The 20,464-nt window shown below is 50.2% G+C and overlaps 6 protein-coding genes across 6 annotated transcripts; 3 read left to right on the forward strand and 3 right to left on the reverse strand.

Annotated features, from left to right (window-relative positions):
• Positions 1-3,661: 3,661 nt before the first annotated feature.
• PFICI_12962 (uncharacterized protein) lies at positions 3,662-5,319 on the forward strand (the record flags this gene model as incomplete). Its single annotated transcript, XM_007841543.1, has 7 exons — positions 3,662-3,678; positions 3,772-3,815; positions 3,896-3,921; positions 4,018-4,108; positions 4,177-4,428; positions 4,493-4,784; positions 4,854-5,319. 7 exons carry the CDS (start codon positions 3,662-3,664, stop codon positions 5,317-5,319), a joined length of 1,188 nt encoding a protein of 395 aa, XP_007839734.1.
• Positions 5,320-6,976: 1,657 nt separating this feature from the next.
• On the reverse strand, positions 6,977-9,719 carry PFICI_12963 (uncharacterized protein; the record flags this gene model as incomplete). The annotated part of the gene is made up of 3 exons (XM_007841544.1): positions 6,977-6,999; positions 7,051-8,281; positions 8,334-9,719. 3 exons carry the CDS (start codon positions 9,717-9,719, stop codon positions 6,977-6,979), a joined length of 2,640 nt encoding a protein of 879 aa, XP_007839735.1.
• A 1,470-nt stretch (positions 9,720-11,189) lies between these two features.
• Positions 11,190-12,909, forward strand: PFICI_12964 (uncharacterized protein; the record flags this gene model as incomplete). Its single annotated transcript, XM_007841545.1, has 4 exons — positions 11,190-11,192; positions 11,249-11,692; positions 11,745-12,752; positions 12,820-12,909. The coding sequence occupies 4 exons, from the start codon at positions 11,190-11,192 to the stop codon at positions 12,907-12,909; spliced, it is 1,545 nt and encodes a 514-aa protein (XP_007839736.1).
• A 548-nt stretch (positions 12,910-13,457) lies between these two features.
• On the forward strand, positions 13,458-16,124 carry PFICI_12965 (uncharacterized protein; the record flags this gene model as incomplete). Its single annotated transcript, XM_007841546.1, has 7 exons — positions 13,458-13,686; positions 13,743-14,058; positions 14,108-14,714; positions 14,776-15,483; positions 15,536-15,590; positions 15,640-15,789; positions 15,844-16,124. 7 exons carry the CDS (start codon positions 13,458-13,460, stop codon positions 16,122-16,124), a joined length of 2,346 nt encoding a protein of 781 aa, XP_007839737.1.
• A 388-nt stretch (positions 16,125-16,512) lies between these two features.
• On the reverse strand, positions 16,513-17,115 carry PFICI_12966 (uncharacterized protein; the record flags this gene model as incomplete). Its single annotated transcript, XM_007841547.1, has 1 exon — positions 16,513-17,115. The coding sequence occupies one exon, from the start codon at positions 17,113-17,115 to the stop codon at positions 16,513-16,515; it is 603 nt and encodes a 200-aa protein (XP_007839738.1).
• Positions 17,116-17,718: 603 nt separating this feature from the next.
• Positions 17,719-19,711, reverse strand: PFICI_12967 (uncharacterized protein; the record flags this gene model as incomplete). Its single annotated transcript, XM_007841548.1, has 5 exons — positions 17,719-18,640; positions 18,695-18,721; positions 18,776-19,062; positions 19,132-19,264; positions 19,356-19,711. The coding sequence occupies 5 exons, from the start codon at positions 19,709-19,711 to the stop codon at positions 17,719-17,721; spliced, it is 1,725 nt and encodes a 574-aa protein (XP_007839739.1).
• Positions 19,712-20,464: the final 753 nt, after the last annotated feature.

Raw genomic sequence — 20,464 nt, forward strand, 5'->3', positions numbered from 1 at the left:
ATTAGATACTATTACGACAACTTGTTGTGACCCAAGTTTGAATGTCCTTGCTCGAGTGGGCTTGGACCGACTTTGGCAAATAAACGCGCCAAGAATATGGGTCCAGATGCTAGTTAGCTGTCGAATTGGTCGAGAGAATACGTATGTTTGGTGCCAACCCCATATACTTTTTATAGGAAACTGCTCTGATCCAGGAGTCTTGGCATTCCTTTCTCCGTGGTCCGGTATAAATCCAGCTGGACCTTTCCTGCAAAACCCGAATAAGCTTGACTGGAATAAGTCGATCTTCTTCCGCGACCACATGTCACGGTAGGAATGCTGCTCCACTTGGTATTTCGAGCCGGGCTTGGATATTTCTGAAAGCCTGGTCGACTGTAGAGTAGTAAATAGCCATGGAAATTATTATAGCCACGGGAACGCAGGAAGCTGGAGGGCAAGCGCAGAAAGTGTAAGATGCCTCGGAGCATTCCATGTCCCTCATATCCGAGATGGAAGATAACTGGACATCGTAGTGTGGTAACCAAGTAGGAATAGCAGTCCAAATCAGTACCGTCTACCTACAACAATAACACATCTTACAGACAGGCGGCCGCTGCGTTTTGGTGATTATGGGTAGATCCAATCTGGGGGTTCATCGTTTATCTGGGTCCCTCGGAGAAGAGCTATGGTCGCCGACTGTCCCTAGCCGACAACAGCCCACATAGTCGTCATCGCCAATTCTGAAATAGCCAGACTATTCCAAAAACTTGGTGCTAACACGTCAGCTGGGATGGGTCACCAATACGAATCGAGGCTTGCACTGCCGGATGGTGGATTTCTCTTAGCGATAGGGCTAAGAATTCATGAAGAGTTGTTGAGAGGAGTGAGAATGACAGGGCAGGTAGGTAGGCCAGCAGACAAGCAGGCAATGAGGCTGGGGCCGGGCTATGGATAGTCGTAGAACTTCGGACATTCTGTGATAGTGCTGATGGAATGAACGAATGTTTGAATGAGTGAAGGCGACAGGGAGACGAGGGCGAGCAAATTGAAGATCGAGGTCTCGCACATAGTATATCAGCACGTTTTAGAGGCCACATGAGATTCATTAGCGCACAAGTCAAACTCTGGTCACAGACACTGGATGTTACCCCCGACGCAGGTAACAGGGACATGCGACGGGCAGATCGAACCGTTTCGGTTGAACCGAGGAGGAGGCTGTGCAGCGCACTCAACGTGTAGAGACGGGGAAGACTAAAACCCCGTCTATTTCCTGACCAGGCGAAAGAAGTTTCAGAAAATACACCAGTCAGAGTAAAGGAGCCAAGACACTTGTTCATATATGTACTTGATCAAGGTTGATCCGGTCATTACCATTGAGGCATGCGGAAAAACATTGACAGTGAGGCAAAGAAGGTATTGGAGGTAATGAAGATGCAGCAGCACAATCAACACAAAAAAACAACAAAAAAAAAACATATACTATACACGTATACGTAGCCCAATGATAGCGCATTTGATCTCATCAGCCCAGCTCGGGGTGGGTTTGTTCTGCTCTTCAACTCCTCTTTTATGAGCTCCGTAATATGTAAGTAATAATAAAACCACCCCTAGGTACCTTGTATGGATTTGCGCACGCACGTTCCCAGGTTGGCCCATTTGATTCTGTTTTCAGGGCACCTGTTTCTCCCATCCGGAACCATCCAACCCCCCCTGCTGAAGAACCCCAAGCTCCCTCATGTCAAGGCCTCAGATTCTGGCTTGGCTTGACTCGGGAGGTGTCCCTGGCCCATGCTCTTTTTGTTCGTTGCCGCAGGGGTGCAGAGTGCAGATTGCAGATTGTGCACGGAGGCTTGATACTTACCATGCCATTTCGTGCCATTTCAGAAATGAATGGAGAGAAGCACAGAGACTTTTGGTGGGAAATGGAATGGATCACGAGCGGTAGATACAGGCCTTGTCCTACCTACGTATACAGCATGTACTCACGAATTCCTACCTTCTATCCACCGTATATGCCTTGTCCACACGGTACTCCTACCGTAGCATCCACTGGATATCTCCGACGCAGGTTCTGAAGTTTGTGACGTCGAGGAATACAGGATTGGCCAGATATTAGCAGATCGAAACGGTCGACAGTACGTACCCGCAAAGTACCTGACGTTTTTTCGTACTGCCTTGTGCACATGTAGCCTACCCAGAAGTCAGTTACTTGCCGCTTGAAATCCCTCTCCCCACTCCCGTCGAGTCCCTCCCTGTGTCCCTCGGCCTCGAACGCATTGAGAAGAAAGGACATGGAGGATAAAAGGGCGCTTGTCACGGTTTTGCTTGGCAACGAGACATCGTGCAGATGTGGTCTGGAGCGTTCATCACCCCATTGAACCCATCGCAAATCTGCTTAGCCGCTGGAGCCAGGGGTTAGATAATTGCGCTAAATCTAGAGGTTACAGGTACCGGGTGTAAGTCGGTACCTTTCTCCTAGTTGCGCATTAAAGGTCAACGCAGCGAAAGCGTACCCAAACTTTCCACTGACCCTCAACTGCCAGCCTCCAGGGCAAAAGAAGACTGGAAAGTAAAGGACGGCTTCTAACCTTCCAAGGGACGCTAAAAAGCAAATCGAAGCGACAGAACCAGCAGAATCCTGGTGGAAGGCCGCCAGTAAACCGGGTCACGCAAGCAGCGGCAGTAGTTACATAGTACAGGCGCCTCTACACCTTTTTTACGGCAAGTAGATACTGTGTAGTGGTAACGCAACCCCCCCAGGCCGCCCCGAAAAAAAAAAAAAGCCAAAGCCGAAAGCCAAAAACTGGAGGGGAGGGAAGGAAAAAAAAAAAAAGAGCACTGAGCCGATCCTAGGTATCCTTGACTAGGGACTGCTGGATTGCACTGCTGCTCTATCCGTCCACGAAACACGCTCTGGTTTCCCAACCTACGCAAGGACACATTTACCTACAGCTACTACCTACCTACCTACCCTATCTACCCGCCTGTCTTCTTCTTGTTGTAAAAACCCACGATCATTTTTCCATTGTTCACCTTGTGAGTGAGTACTGTAGGTGTACATGGTTGCAAAAAGCCCACTCCATCTGCCGATATCATCACATCTCGCTGCAACAATACCGAGTGGACGGGCGTCCTTTTCTCGACCTGCCAAAGGAAGGACCACTTACTTGACCACTTTAACTACCAACGTACCCGCACCGCTACCTACCTCGCCGCGACACTTTCATTGTTGCGACCCTGCCAGCACTCAACGACTTTCCGACTTGGCAGAAAGAGACACATTGTCTTCCAACAAAACCACAACTTTCGTTATTAAATACACACATACAGACATATCGCTCGCTCACGCAGCGCCCCACGCAACCTTCCGATCGGACAGACACTCGCGAGATCCGACGATAGTGACTCGGCATTCCATAAAGAGACGCAGTGTGTGAGAGCCCGCGCCACAAAGAAACGCAGCCGACATACCACGCACCACCGCCCAACCCCTCCGTTGTGAAGTGCCACCACGACCCCCATACCGTCCGCAACAGGTACAAAGCGCTGTGCTTGCTGCCCTCGCCAGGCGCGAAGAGAGCCGTTCGCGTCATTATCTTGACAGCCTATCATTGCGCATCTCGAATCATCTTTTGGCTTTCCGCAGCTTCGGTCGCCGCCGGCGCATCATTCTCGGAACATCATGACTATCGACGAAAAGTACGAGCAATCCAACCCATGTCTGCGCATCCTGCACTTTGCCTGCATGCAGAAGATTGAAGAGAAGAGAATCTAACACACCCGCCTTTACAGGTACATTGGACTGGCCTTGGCCATGTCATCCAGTTTGGCTATCGGTAAGGCCCTCCCAGATCTATAACATTGGATAGCAATCTGCGCTACTTCTGAACATGTGGCTAATCATCTTGTTCTGCAGGCACGAGTTTCGTAATAACGAAAAAGGTACAGAACAACAGATCCCAGCCACAGTCCTACTCGCTTAGGCTGTCCCGCGACCCTTGCGCCTTGAAATATACAGAGACTGACATGGTCATCTAGGGATTGATGCAAGTAGAAGAGCGGCATGGCTTTGAGGGCGATGGCTTTGTGTATCTGCGCAACCCTACATGGTGGGCCGGAATTCTCAGCTGTAAGACCTTCCCTCTCACGAATATGTAAAACCTTAGAGACCAGATTCGACTGACTTCGTTCCTCTAGTGGTCCTTGGAGAAGTCTGCAACTTTGCTGCATATGCCTTCGCACCCGCGATTCTCGTCACTCCCCTGGGAGCCCTCAGTGTCCTCATTGGAGCTGTGCTGGGATCGTATTTCTTGAAGGAGGAACTCGGAACGCTGGGCAAGCTCGGTTGTGCCATCTGTCTCATTGGTGCCATTATCATTGTCCTACATGCGCCGCCAGATGTGGAGATTAAGACGATTGAACAAATCATGGAATATGCACTTGCACCTGGTAAGTTCACACAGCGCTGGGCATGTGTCCGTTGGGAGCCACGAAAACTGACTGGTAATTATAGGCTATTTGCTGTATTGTCTTGTCGTTGTTGTGTTTGCGACAGTCATGATCTACAGAATTGCCCCGATCCACGGAAAAAAGAACCCACTGATCTACCTATCCATCTGTTCGACTGTTGGATCTGTCTCTGTCATGTCCGTCAAGGCCTTTGGCATTGCAGTCAAACTCACTTTTGGAGGCAACAACCAGTTCAAGCATGCCTCCACATACGTCTTCATGATTCTGACGGGTGTCTGCATTCTTGTGCAGATGAACTACTTCAACAAGGCCCTGGCCACGTTCTCCACGCAGATGTATGTGTTGCCGTACTTCCAACAACCTCATGTCTTTGATTCTGTACAAGGTAGCTAACTCATTACTAGCGTCAACCCTCTTTACTATGTTACCTTTACGACGGCTACACTCTGCGCCTCTTTCATCCTCTTTTCAGGATTCAACACGAACGATCCCGTTAATACACTTTCTCTCATCTGTGGTTTCTTGGTTACATTTACCGGCGTCTACCTGCTCAACTTGTCGCGTGCCGACCCCAATGGTGACAAGATGCTGGGTCGCCGCGGTGGTGATGTTGGAGGTACCGACATGATCTCTAGCGTGCAAACACGGCTGAGCATGTCTGCACGCCGCAGTATGGACCCACGTTACAGTGTTGGAAGCCACGGCGACAGAGAAGGCTTGATGCGTGGCTATGATGAGGAGTCTGGGTTTGGCCTCGCTGATCTCGCCGATGACAGCGAGGGAGAAGCCGCCAGGGCAAATGGCAACGGTCACACCAAGAAATCGCGCGGCAATTCGATCGAGCTGCAACCCAAGTCTGGCCAGCGATAGTTCAGTTTGCTGTCGCCATGAGGGCGACTTTCAGTCACACAACACATAACCACCAACACCCGCGAACCGCAAAATGTACATTTTATACTTTGAACGATTACCATTCATGGAAGTGGGGGGCCGGTGAAACCTGCCCCAGATTGGTTGGAAACCACCACACGATTATACGAGAACGGCTTGATGCGGTTTGATTGGCAGGAGTATACAGCTGGGAAATCTGAAGGGTCACGGGATATTCATATCATCTTCTCATCGCATACGGCGTTTTCGGAGTTACAAGGATCTGGCATGGAAAGGTGCAAGCCAGTTTGGCCCCTTTTGTTTGGTCCATCTGTAGCATAGCATTTCTAGACATGCTCAAAAGCTATTTAGTGTACAACACTGCTTGAAGGAAAGACGAGCAGCCAAGGCCTGGCAGCCTGGCTCGGGGATTCGGATATCGGAATGAGTGGCAGATGGCATTTGGACAGTGCTTGCTGATGACAAGCACACACAATGCAAAGTCTCATGCATGCACTCTTGAGCAATCAGTTTTCTTGTCAATCCTCAAAGACCATGTCCAAATTGATTATCCTAGTTGAATCTAGCCAAAATAAGCTGCATAATGACCCCTCTGCCGCACAACATACTCATATACAACCTTTCGATTCTTATCAGTTTCAATTATTATCGAGGTGTTGTGCCTGGACAATTCGATATGTTACGTAGAAGTTCTCCGTACTCGGATACACTGGTATATCCTGATTCGCGCGCTGCAGGTACGTCTCTCCCAAAACACACTCCACGATATACCTGTTTCGTTTCTGTGCTGTCAAGAAATAACGGGACATAATGTTCAAGATAATGTAAAGTAGTAATGTATTGTCTGCATAGACGAGTACCTGCTCCATATCCCGTTATCAAATACCGAGGACGGGGATCTACGCAAATATTAGGCTATCTTGGCTACGACGTCTTTGTAGGACAGTGACAGTCACCCGTGGACTGAGCTGCTCAGGCGCCTGTTCGCCTCCAAATCGATTTCTAAATTCCCTGCAGCCATCTGTTTGTTTTTGCGAAAGATGTCATCAGACACTTAATCTCGCCTGTGACCCGTTCCGACTTCTCTCAAGGTAAATAACCTGCTCAAACCCTCTTGTATGTCAAGGTCTGGGATAGTAACCCCGTGTACACACGCCGACAACGCCTCATAAATGCCAGCCAACTTTTGTTTTGTTTTATTTTGTTCGTTTTTTAAACACCTGAGATCCTGAGCGTCTCAAAATCGGACGCAAGTCGATAATTTGAACCGAAATGAGGGTATCAGAACTGGGAAAAGCAATAAGGCCTGATCATTGCAGTCAAGCCGTGCAACAAATTGTTGAAAGGGATCAAGTCTGTAAGTAATAATAATGGACCGAGTAACACAAACTTACCAGCAGAGCTAACGGAGAGATCTGCTATCTGCTTTTTTCTTCTTCTCCTGCGTGTTAGTCAATTTCCTGAAATTCGAAAAGGCGTTGGATGTTGGGTCGAGTCGAGATTCTAGTGCTCCAAAGTCTCGAAGTTAGCGAACCTCAGAGTTGTATCTGAAGGGGCCGAGAAAGGTTCGTTGCGCATAGCAAAGGATGGATGTAATAAAGAATGGTGGCGGAAAGTCGGGATACCATCACGGTGATCAAGATCGCTGACGCTTGACATCTGGGGCTATGTTAGCAACTAGTCTCGAGAGGGGCGTTGGGCTCTTCATACCTTTCCGACCATCTGTGATGGCGGCCGCATCGGATCCGGAACGCGTTCGCTTTCCAGGCGTCGTGGACACTTGTTCAGACGGATTGGAAGTAGCTGGCAGCTCGGTTCGCGCGTCTTCATTTTCGGATTCCCACGTGATCTCCTCGTCCAAGGGGACCATTAACTTTGCCGGGGAGAGTGGTAACGGCAATTCCGTGTTGTTGGCGTCGCCTCTGCCATCATCCAAGTCGTTCTCATCGTAGTCTATTTCATCATTCAGATTTCCGTCGAGAGTGGCAGTAGCACTAGTGCTTTCCGAAGGGGGTGCTCGGTTTTGATCGACCGTGGCGGCATCAGTAACATCGCCAACTTCTGTCAGAACTTCTGGCGCGTTCAAGCTTGCCTCCACTGGGGCAAGACTGGGTTCATTAGTAGAATTGTTTGGAACATCTTGATAGCGACAACTGTTAGCCTCGGACATTACTTGCATAGACTGTATTGTGGTTTCGGAGTGGTTGCCTCCACTGAATGCATCTTGCAATCCAGCGCTCGCGCTGTGGGTGCCACCAACCCGTATAAAACAGTTGGTTTGCCCGTGGCGATTGGTGCTGGAAAAGGTAAAAATGTCCTCGACTCGCTGGAGCCAACATGTGTCGCATTGGCAATCGAGAGTGCCGATGCAATACATGGGAATGGACGGGCTCGAGTAAAAGGGGGAATTACCCTGTTGAGACGGTGACAAATCAAGGTTGTCATAGTCAACCACGTCATCGGCGTCATTGTCTGCTGAGCCCTCTTTGGGCTCCTCTAGGTCCTCCTCTTGTTGTGCCGATGCCTGAGTCTCTTCGGACTCGGCTATATACGTCTCCTGCTCCGTCTCCTGTTCGGTCTCTAGCGTGCCTGCATGGTCCTGGGCAAAGGAATCATCTTCAGACTGCTCGTCGTGGTCGTAGAGCTCTTCTTCGGCGTACTCAGGAGTCGTGGCATGGTTTTCGGAATGTTCGGGGGTGTCATCTTGCTCTTGCTCAGGAGACGCCTCCCGATACACCGCCACATCGGTCAAGCTCCTACCAGAAGCTGCTTGGAATTGCAGTGCTATGAGACGTTGCAAGCAATTTGGTCTTACCATAAGATACATGTAGAGTTCAGGAGCATCCAACGTTTCTTCGGTGGCATCATTTTGCACAAGTGAATCGTAGAGCGATACGATGTTTCCAAAAGTGTGTGCGTCAAGTATTTGACTGGCCATGGTCTGTTAGATTTGTTAGCTATTGCTCTCAGCTCGGCCAAAGGGAGTTACTAACCTCGCCAAATTCGAGCCCAAGGCCGTCAACATGCAAGACGAGCTCATCAAGAGGGGAAACCTCTTCAGAGATAACATTGCGGATTTCTGAAAGGAAGTCGCCTAGCGACAACTCTAAGGCTGACAAGTCCTTGAAGAAGTATTCACTTGGATCATCATCGGTTTCATTGGCAAAAAGCCGGTAATCAGTCTCACCATAGCGCACGACCATGGTATGGCGACTAGCAACCTCCTTCATATCTTGCGATATGCCCTCAGAGGCAGCTTCGACTCCATCCTCGTCATTATGGGGTACTGGAGAGTCAGCTGGGTTCTGCGGCGAGGGAGTGTGTGTGCCCGCGAGCTTGGATTCCTGATCATCCAGATTTTCAGCGTCATCATACGACTTGTCTTCGAGCTGGTTCTCATCAGTGTGATAGTCATCATCATCCCCAGGAGCTTCATCGTAGGCATCCGCTGGTCTGGATACCTGGGTGTCCTTGGGTTCACTCGACACACGATCAAGATTCGTGGTGGCTTCTAGGCCCTCCTCCGGGATATTTCTGTCTGCTTCGTCATGGCCATAACCAATTTCCTCTTCAGCATCCTCAGAATTATCATGATGCTGCTCATCCTCTGCTGCTTGTGGCTCTGGCGCTGCCTCTGTTTGCAGTATCTCGGTGTTGTTATCAATGCCGACGGATTGCTTATCCCCAGACTCGCCATTCGATTCAATCACTGGAGGAGACTGTGCTCTCGATTCAAGTACCTCGACGGTAGGACCAGTAGCAGGCTCCTCAGCAGTATGCTCTGGCGCAGTGCTCTCGTCGGTGTCTTCAAAGTCTTGCTCTGCAATGCCATCTGCATCGGCATCCATTGCAGCTGCAGCCTCGTCATTGGCTACTGCCTCGGTGACCTCATAGTGCTCTACGCCAGATATCGCGTCATGGGGTGCAGTCTCGGATGTCGAAAGTTGAGCCTGGGTCGAAATTCCATCGTTGTCGACAACAGTGGCGATAGTTTCGACACCCGTCTGAAATTCGAGAGCATCGTTGTCGCGAATCTCCTCGGCAAATATTTCGTCCTCCTGAATGCCACTGACGTCGGCTTCTTGCCAGGAGTATACATCAGCATCGCCGATAGGTATCTCATAGTCATTTGCGGCTGCCGCGGTTTCGTTATAACTCATATCGTCGACATCAATCATGCCATAGGAAGCATCGTCATTTTCTGCCATCAGCTCATCCCGATTATCCGAGTTGAAATGCTGGAAATCCTCGGTGTGATTGAAATCGCCAAGCTCAAGATCCTCATCTTGTTGTGCGGCAAACTCGACATCGATATCAATGTCTTCGGTAAGGGTGTGGAAGCCTAGATCCGTGCTGATCTCCATCTCTTCACTCGCCATCTTGCAGAAAGCCGTGGTGTGTAGGTCGGAGGAGAAATTCTGTGAACGCCTGGAAGATTTTGAAGAAACCTTGATAGTTTAATACTAGAGAGGGCCGGCGGCCAATCTTAACACTTCTGTTATCGAGTAGAACCCGAAAGAAGAACGCCAGGCGTTGCGGTGCCCTCTAGTAGACAGTGCCGCAATGGATCTTTGCTGCTAAGGAATCTGCAGGCTGCTGGGCTGCTTCGTGCTATATCATCTATGATGTTTCTGTGATGGGTTTGTGTCTACGTGAAGTATTTCTGAAGACACGGCACATGGGTGGCGAGCGAGGTTGATCAACGAGTGCGCGCCATAGAGACGATAAATCTTGTAGAAAGCTTGGATAGTTCCGTTCTGCGGCTCTTGCACTTTGCGAACAGCTTTGAATCGAAGTCTGGACGAAAGGATTTTCCCGTGTCGCGTTGGAAGTTATCCGAGTAATCTGACTGGTGATGTTGGGCGCAAAAATAGGCTGCTGCTCACAACGCTGGAACCTTGCGGCAAAAGGTGCTTCTGCAGCGACTGGGAAGTCGTAGCCTGAAAAGACTACGTAGTTAGAATGGGAACAAAGAAAGAACTCAGTATCCTCGCACTAATGCAGTGGAAGCCTAGCACCTCGATGATGATGATGATGAAGAAGAAGAAGAAGAAGAAGAAGGACGAAGACGGCTTCAAAGAAGAAGAAAAAAAAGAAGTTGCCAGGTGGGTAATGGGTGAGAGCTCCGTGGACCGTGGTACACACACAATGCGCTCACACTTTTGGAGACGCGGGCCACTGTGCTTCATTCCAGAACGCGGTGGGCATAAGATTCCTAGTGGGTTTAATTAGACCAGGTACAACTGTTCCAGGCGTCTGTCCCCTGCTTGTAGAGGTACCGGTCTTGCGATGGATAAATCTCGGTGAGGTCCTGGTGCAGCTCGAATGCCCAGCTCCTAGAAAGCGGCGATTCGATACGTTCAACAACATTAGGTACTCCGTGCTGTCATTAGGCCCCTTTCCCAGCAGCTGAAGCTCTAACAACTGTGACCATCAATGGTCACAGTTGTTAAAGCCCCAAGGCCCCGCTCGGTACTTTCATAGGTTCTTTACACTAGTGTACAGAGCGCACTCAGTGCACACAACACAACTGGACATGTGTTCGTGTGGCTGAGACTCCAGGCACAGCACATTAATAGGTAGCAGGCTAGTGGATACGCCCATTGATGGGTGCCACAATTACACAAGCAACTTGAGGTGCAGCCACGTCTGATCCCACCACTGACTGTGGACATTTGGCCTTGCTACGGTATCGCTTAGGGTGAATTGGCTTGATCCCACCCCCGAAAGCTACCTACATACATTGCACTTGCGCAGGTCGTGAACAACTCCTGAACGGCCCAACCTCGCCTCCGGAGATTGATAAATCTTCATACATTTCCCAATCGGTTCAGGTTCCTGAATTCAAAATGGTGAGTTCCGGTCGAAAGCCAGCTGCACGCGTCGGCCACTGACATGGCATCACCAGGTTGTCCTCGCTGCCTCCATCTGCTCTCGCGGCGGTAAAGCTGTCCTCTCGAGGCAGTTCCGCGAGATGCCCAGATCGCGAATCGAAGCTTTGCTGGCATCTTTCCCCAAGCTTGCCGACAGCGGTACGCAGCACACCACTGTTGAGCAAGATAACGTCCGCTTCGTCTACCAACCCCTTGACGAGCTCTACATGGTCCTCATCACAAATCGCCAGTCCAATATCCTGCAGGACATCGACTCCCTGCATCTATTTGCTCAGGTTGTGACCAGCACATGCAAGAGCCTGGACGAAAGAGAAATTCTCAAGAATGCATACGAATTGCTCAGTGCCTTTGACGAGCTGGTCACTCTGGGCTACCGGGAAAACCTCACAATCAGCCAAATCAAGACCTTCCTCGAGATGGAGTCCCACGAAGAGCGCATCCAGGAGATTATTGCAAGAGTATGTCTGGTATACACGCCATGTCCAACCCAAGTAACTAACACATCCACAGAACAAGGAGTTGGAGGCCACAGAGGAGCGCAAGCGCAAGGCGAAGCAACTGGAGATGCAGCGCAAGGAGTCGGCAAGAAGCGGTCGTGCTGGCGTACCCCGAACACCAGTCTACCCAACCTATACCCCTCCGACTCGACCTACCCCAACCGATACGTACGACAGTTATGAAGCCGAGAAGAACAAGACCACTCTCAAGACTACTACCATGAAGGGCAAGGGTATGCAGCTTGGAAAGAAGTCCAAGACAACCGACATGTTTGAGCGCGTACGCGGAGATATGGGCACCGAAGTCGACGAGTCTCCTCTGGTCCCTGTTGCATCTCCTGCACCCGTCGCTGAACCTGCGGCACCACGCGCATCTACGACGCTGGATCGCGATGCCATTCATGTTACCGTCAACGAATCCATATCGGCCAAGCTTTCGAAGGAGGGATCTGTCAACTCTCTCTCGGTCAGCGGTGACTTGACCCTTCGCGTCTCAGACCCAAGCTTGACCAAGATCAAGATGGCTCTCTCGGCCACTCCATCGCATGGTGTACAATTCCGAACACACCCCAACGTCGACAAGGCGGCTTTCAACGGCTCCAAGGTAATCCAGATGAGCAATGCCTCACGTGGATTCCCCGTGAACAATGCTGTTGGCGTTCTCCGCTGGAGGGCCTCGCCCAAGGTCGACGACCCCACAGCCGTTCCTATCCAGTTCACCGTCTGGGTGAACAAGGGATCTGACGGCAACTATGGTCTTACTGTTGAATATGAGCTTTCTGGTGGCCAGGAGCTTAGGGACGTCAGTGTTACGATTCCCTACTCCACCAGCGAGCCCTCAGTCTCGAGCTTTGATGCACAGTATGAGGTGTCGGGCGACAGCTTAGAATGGACAATCGGCACAATTACCCCAGATGAGCCAAATGGCTCCTTTGAGTTCGAGGCACAAGCAGACGGCGAAGAGGAGTTCTTCCCCATGCAAGTGCGCTTTTCCAAGACGACCCCATTCATCGATGTTGATGTAAGTATCTTCATATTCGCGTCTGCATATTATGCTCGACAATCAAGTTGCTAACGAAAGTCATTAGGTCCTGTCTGTTGCATTGCTAGAGGAAAATGAGGAAGTGACCTTCTCCAAGGACATCAAGTCTGTGGCGGACTCATATGTGGTTGAGTAAGGGAAAAGCCTGGTATAATAGAGAGATGCAACATTTCAGCGAATAGAGCAATGCAGAGGGGGGGGGGGTCAACCAAAAGCTCGTGATTTATAGGCTTTGGGAATTGACTTTTGATGGCGATCATTACATGTAACTTCCTTTGAAGGATACAATGAAAAACGAGTTCACGATGCCAAGTGTTGAAGAAACTCATGATTTTTCCATGCCTCATCCAAAATGCTGGAATTTAAATGAGTATCTGTGTTAATTTGATAAAGTTCTGGTGGAAGAAGACAGGGAGCAAGGTACGCACTTGTCATGATTGCTGCTAGCCGTGGGTGCCTGTTAGGTACCTAGTTGATTCCACACCCTCGTGGTTGCACTGTGCTTCTTGATGCGGCACCCATTAAAAAAAGTCGCGTCAGTCGCGTTTCCAACTTCCAATCCCCAGTGCTGGGCAGAGCCACCAGCATTTCACAACTACGAGCTCGAAAGATTTTGACTTGCATATTCTGGCATTGGGAGGAAGATGCTTTCCACCTTTATTCCATTCAATGTCGACAATCAAAATGGCTGAGCCAGTAGTAACAGCAGCAGCACTTGAGCCATTGAGCGAAACGAGGCTAGATCCAAAGCCCCACGGCGAGCTTCTCACTTATAATCCGAGCATTGAGCTCTTTGCCCGAGCCGCTGGCCCCAGAACACTCGAGATATGGCGTTCAAACGGACAGTCGGTCGTCAAGGCCAGTCAGAAAGGCGACAAGCAGACAGTTGAAGCTCTCAGATGGAAGACGGACGGTAACGCATCCTGCGCACTGTGCAATGTAGCCCTTATACTCACTGCCTGTCCATAGGTGAATTCTTGGCCGTCGGTTGGAGCGATGGCGTCGTGCGCCTAATGGGCTTGGAGAATAGCAAGGCCGTCCACTTGATCTCCGTATGCCAATCCGGCGAGGCAAAGATTACCTGCATCGGCTGGACTAGAAATCGTACTGGGAAAAGGGCTGCTGTGACTGCAAAGCCTGGCACGTCTTGGGAAAAACTCTCTCTCGAGGGCTTGAGTCTCGGCGAAAAGAATAACAAACAGGACCTGCCACGTGAACTCACCTTCCTAGAGGTCGAGACTGCGCTGCCAAAACTCAGCCCTTTGCCCGCAACTGGAGGCTCTGGGTACGTCAAAACCTGTCCAGGGTGGAAATGTGTGCTGACAGGTGGGCAGGGACGACATGTATGTCTTCACCACGAGATCATCTCTGGAATTTCTTTTTCGCCCCTTCTCCCCCGAGACGGCCGATCTCGTGGACGTCATGCTGGTTGGAACTGATGACGAAGCCATACACCTGAGCATCTACGACTCCTTCGTCATTGGCAAATTCCAGTATACCATCCCTGCCGCGGAAATGCCAGAACCCCTAGACGCAGTGCCCTCCTTGAAATTGACACACCATGCATCGCATCAAGATCTCACAACACATTCGTTGTTGTTACAACCCTCTACAGGAGAGGAGAAGAATCAAATATATCTCGTGCCAATGGATCTGACCTTCATCCACTCCACGCTGGAAAACCTGTCTCTCCTGGCGTCAAAGACAACCACATTGCAAAAGCTCATCAGATACGTAAGGCAAGTGCAGATCCACATGATGGCCGACTGGCAGTCAACACGGGAATTGCCCCATAGATTCCTCGACAGTATTAACGACACATTGAAAGAAACTGGAAAGTACGGACAGATGGATGTTGGACAGGCCATGTACCATACGGTCGTAACGGGACATACGTTCCCAGAAGTCAAGGAATGGCTTGTCGATCAATTAGCGGAACGTGTAAGTGGAACAGCATCAAGACCATGTCACGCGTGCAACCCTCTGACCATCGTTGTTCTAGGGGCATAAACGGTGGGACAAGGCCGTTGTCTCTGGCCTCGAGAGCGTTCGAAATCTAGTTCACGAGAACTTCCTTCCTGCCCTGGAACGCATTGCCACCATCTTGAGTCGTCTTTTGGGTATAGCTCGATTTCATGATTCCAAAGATGAGATTGGTTTTACCGGTATTCAAATCACCAAGGTCATGGACATGGTCTCATCTCTCATGCTTGTCGGGAACAAGATCCTATTAGCTGTCATGGAAGAGCTCGAACTATTTCGAGCCTTTTCTACCTGGATTCGCTACGAGATTGACCGTTTAGCATCCTCAACAGTATCAGACGAGCTGACCGAGAAAGAGGCCACCATGGAGCATGGCAGAATCCTCACATACATACAGCAGTTCATGCCTGCAAGTCCGCTCAGGTTTTATCTTAGCAAAGTGACAACTGAAGATGCAGCTCGAGAGTCTGCAAATGCCGAGGGCATCACACCCTTGTTTGATATAGTAGACAAGCATATCAAAAAGCAAGAGGAAGGAAAACAACAACAAACAACAATCACGCAGATTGAATATATTGAGGGTCTCCTCGGCAGACACGCCGACGTTGTTTTCCAAGGAATTGCAACTGCCGGAAAACGCAGCGTGCGTTTCGGCCAGCTCCAGCACATCAAGCTGGAACATGATATAGCCAAGCTTGATATTCAGATGCGCAGTGTTGCAGAAGTCGTAAGTCGTCGCTTCCCAGTGGACATTAGGTTTGTGCGACTAACCCGGCCAGAACCACAATGCAGAAACCTACATAGCCTTGACGGAACAAGAACGAGAGAATAGCGGTAAGTCGTCTGTCATCTCATCGTTGCGGCTCCTATTAATACCTGACAGTACATGTGTTCCGGGCCCAAACGATGATCATTAATGGCATCAGTGGTGGGGTCATGACGCAGCACTCACATTTGCAACTTGGCGGCAGCACGGTCATTGATGTCAAGTTTCTCAACGAGGAGTCACTACTCGTACTTTTAGCACTCGCAGGTTAGTCACTTGTGCCTCTATCCGACCAAATTAGATACTAATCAAGTCATGCAGAAAACGACATTCGCATCATCAAAGTACCCCATACATCAGTTAACCTTGGCTATCATGTATATGACCCGTGGGTTCCCGCGGAGCCGCATGTGCTCAACACGGAACAGGTCGTCAGTGTCTTCCCCAACGCAAAGGTGCCTCTTGAGAGTGGCTTCATGCCTGGACAGATGGAAGTTCGGGAAGCCAGTTCTCAACGAGGACAAATTCCAGCTCGAGTCGCGCTCCTGGGCAAGGATGGGCAGACGTACAAAGTCTTTTCCCTACCCAGACACATTTTATAGAACACGGCCATCCATGTACAACTGCATCCATGATTCGTTCCTAGCCAGTAGTATTGGGTTATAGCTAGGACAATGTGGACTATTAGTTGAGGTCAATCCTAGAAGACATATATTGCTAAGCAATTGGTTCAAATCAACTTGGTTAATGTATTGCTAGAGCCATGTCAAGTCCTTGGCAACGTCAAGAGTTTCAATTTTCATATCCTGCTTTCCTAAATGCTAAATTTTATGAGACGAGTATTTCCCTAAAGAGCAATACGAGGTTTTCGGAGCCCCCTATGATTGGCTTCTCGCTTCTTCGAGAACTATGCAATAGATATGTTTCGTTCTCATGATGCAATAAAGCAAGGCACAAATGTTCCCATCACTGAGGTTCTGGCAGAGGTCCTTATGCCAAGCTGATTTGACCCCTCTTCTTCAAGTACCGACGGTGATACCAAATACCCAAGGCCTCGAACCCCTGCACCGCGGCAAGGACGTACTCGAAAATGGCCAGAGTCAACCAGATGTTCACGATCCAGGCGTGGATATAGACCTCGCGGCCCTGGAAACACTCGTACGGGGACCCGCACTCGACCGACAGGCCGCGGGCGAGGGCCTGGAACACGACGAGGAGGGTAGCGAGCACGGCGTCGAGGCCAGCAAAGACGAGCTTCCCAGCCAACGGGGCCATGACGCCGTCGCCGCCGTCGCCGGACTCGCCGTAAGACAAGATGGGGCGGCCGCGCACCGTGACGGAGACGGGAAACGGCAGACCGTCGGCAAAGCGCTGCAGATATGGGTGGACGGCGGCGGCGGCCACGGCGACCACGTTCCAGCCCACGGCGGCCCAGGACGCGGCAAACGACGCCGTTACTTGGCCGTGGTGCCCGTCGCCGAAGCGCGGTCCAATGTAGGCGTGTGCATCGATGAGCGAGGCCACGCCAAAGAAGATTAAAATGGTGCGTACGATTTGCGTGAGGAGGAGACGAGGGGCCAGTTCTTGTGCCATCTTGTTCAGAGCGCTTGGTTCGGGCAATCACAGAGGGAAGGGAAATAATCTGTGTGTGGACTGTGTGAAATAATCTTGGAATCCTTCTTGGGAGTTGGAAGAATTATTCGTTGCCCACTGCAACAACAGAACCTACGAGCGCACAAGAGAAGCAAATTTTACAACACTCTGCTCTTGATAAATGTCGTCTTTACAATATGGGAGTTGATATATAAGTAGAAAGTGGAGAGCCGTGAAACGTATGATCGTGCCGTATGACGTTGCGTTGGAGATAGATCCTGGTTTTTTTGGCCGCTGCCTGGATGTCTTGCATAAACGACCCACACAAGACAGGAGGTATTGTTCCGTAAATATTTCTGATTATAATCTTTCCTTTGTTTTTGATCTTCTTCATGTCTTGGTCTTTAAACACATGTATCAACTTATCACTAGTATAACATAACCGAATAAAGTGGCTGTTTGCAAGTTTGATGAATTGCTACCTCGGAGGAAAATCATGACAGAATCCTTCTGTTCTAGGCACGGATGATGTATTGTCGAAAGCCGCTGAAAGATCTATCGCTTGCTATAATGAACACGCTCAAAGCCACAGTTATTTCAGCATCATGACCTGCCCTTCTTCGACCATTCCCGCAGCACATTCTTTTGAATCTTGCCGGTGCTCGTCTTTGGCAGCTCATCCACAATCTCCACCTCTCTGGGCACCATGAATTTGCTGATACTACTCTGGTTCTTGGCCCAATTAATCATGTCCTCGGGCTTCAAGGCCTTGCCCTCCTTGACAGTGAGGTACGCCTTTGGCCGTTCGCCCCAGTGTGAGTCAGGCACGGCCACCACTCCCGCTTCAAGCACATCTGGATGCTGCACCAACATACTCTCCAGGGCCACCGAGGAGATGTTTTCTCCACCCGAGATGATGATGTCCTTTGCGCGGTCCTGGATCTGCGCGCTCCCGTCTGGATGCCAGACGGCCAAATCGCCTGATCGCAGCACACCGCCAAGGAAAAGTTTCCGGGTGGCTTCTGCATCCTTGTAGTAGCCCTTGGCGCATATGTTGCCAGTGAAGACAATCTCTCCAATTTCATTGCCGTCCTTGGCCACATCTATCACAGCTCCGTCTGGTTGATCTGGCTTGACGATTCTGATTGGCAAACTCGTCAGGAAGCCGTGACCTTGGCGTGCCATCTTTGCATATCTCTCAGCATCAGGCAACTCGGCCCATTCAGGCATGGCATATCCTTTGGTGATGGGACCATATGTTTCCGTCAAGCCATAGACGTGCACTGGGTGTAAATTCAGCTCAGTCATTTGCTGGAAGAGGTGGGCTGTTGGTGGGCTGGCCGCAACCGTGACTCGTACAGGCTCTGGTAGTTTTTCGGCTTCCTTTGATGCACACAGAAGCGTGTTGACCGTTGGCGCCGCGTTGAAATGAGTGATTTGTTCTTCCTTTAGCAGCTTCCAAATCAAGGGGTAATCGATTTTTCTCAAACAATAGTGCGTTCCTCGAACCGCAGTAACCGACCAGCTGTACTATATTAGCATGACTTGTCGGCATGTGTTGTGATACTCGGCTACTCACGGAAACGTCCAACCCATGGCATGGAACCTAGAAACAAGTCAGTCAAATAACCACCATGGTGAGAGCATTTTGACCATTTACATTGGCAACGTCCACAAGTACCTGCACCTTCCGTTATGATAGTTCAAGCCGGACTCGACGATGTTGGCCAAACTTGCCAAGTAAGCACCTCGGTGAGTATAGACAACTCCTTTGGGGCGAGACGTTGTTCCAGACGTGAAAGGAATTGCCAGCATGTCGTCTTCGTTGGAACATTGCGACTTCAGACCTGCCCACCCTTTACTGCCCTGGGCTTTGTCATAATGGAGACCCTCGAGGATCGCCTCGTCAAACGGGCCACAGAGCTGACCTTCAGTAGCATCGGTATCCTACAGAGAATTCAGCGTCAACGACCCCAAAAGCCAGATATCCAGCGTCCGAGGAGGATCCAGACTCACGGTGTCAATGATGAACTTGACCTTGGGATGCGTCTTCTTAAAGTCATCCAGCAGGGATACGTACTCGTTATCCACCACGATGGAGTCGACCTCGGCAAAGTCAAAGATGTAAGTGATGTCATCCGGTTTCAACCTTGCAGCAAACATGTTAGACTCTACTGAAAAGAAAAAAAGGCCTTCCCCGCACATGAAAGCGAGTGAAAGCCGTGGAGCATAAAACCAACCGGTAGTTGACGGGCACGACCACGGCGCCGGCGGCGATGATGCCAAAGATGGACTCGAGAAAGGCCGGCGTGTTGGTCGCCAAGATGCCGACCCTCTTGAACTTGTGCCTGAGCAGGTAATAGGCAAGTCCCCTGGCCCGGTCCGCAAACTCGGCGTACGATCGTCTGAGGACCTGCTGGTTGGCCGTGACATGGTAGATGGCCGTTGCATTGGGTTCAATGGCTGCCGCCCGTTCCAGGAAGAAGGTTGGCGAGAGCTGGTGAAGATGGTGACTGTGGACGTGGCCAACCGGCGATGACTCGGTCGAGGTGAAGTGTCCGAGTAAGCTCTTTAGTCGCGAGGTGGCTCCGGACATGGTGGTGATGGATGAAATGACGTCCGTCTTATGTAGATGGCTAACCGAGGTGAATTGGACCTTGGTAATTGATTTCTTGCCCTTGTTGTATATGGGATATATGGTTCAAGTTTCTAGTGTTCATATATAATTCAAATGTGACGCTGAAAATAGACGAGATCGTACCACCAGTGGAAATAAAATATCTAACAAAACTGAGAAGAGAATCTAACCGAAGCCAAGTAGCAGCTGAAGGATGAGACACGCAACGACGGCTCCGAGTGCCATTTGTACTATGAGCCGTCGGCTTAAAACCGACAGCCACCCTCTCATGGCTGCTGGTGTGCCTCTAAAACTATTATTACACAGCTAACCTAATCTACCTGCTCTAGTTGACGCCATGGACGGAAACAGGGACATACTGCGGGGGAAGCACCAAACAAAGAGCCCCCTGGAAAGCTCGGCAATGGGGGGAATGCTTGTTTAGCGCGAGACACGAATCTTGGGGTTTTGCCGCTGTAGATGTTCTTCGCATACGTGGAGCAAGACCTGGTCATGTTTTCTGCAGTACTATATCCATGGTATATGTAAAAGTATCCACACCCCAGCTCGCAGACTGTTATTCCCGTCATCAGCTATATCCACTCCAGGAAGCAAGCTCCCGAGGTCGTGATGAACGACCAGTATATTTCAGTGGATTGCAAGTAGGCAGACAGGTTCAAACCTTTATCTGTAACCAGCCAGTTGTCAATGGGGGATGAGTGGTACACCGTC

The sequence above is a fragment of the Pestalotiopsis fici genome (genome assembly GCF_000516985.1).
Source record: "Pestalotiopsis fici W106-1 unplaced genomic scaffold PFICI_Scf_10, whole genome shotgun sequence".
Taxonomy (NCBI): domain Eukaryota; kingdom Fungi; phylum Ascomycota; class Sordariomycetes; order Amphisphaeriales; family Sporocadaceae; genus Pestalotiopsis; species Pestalotiopsis fici.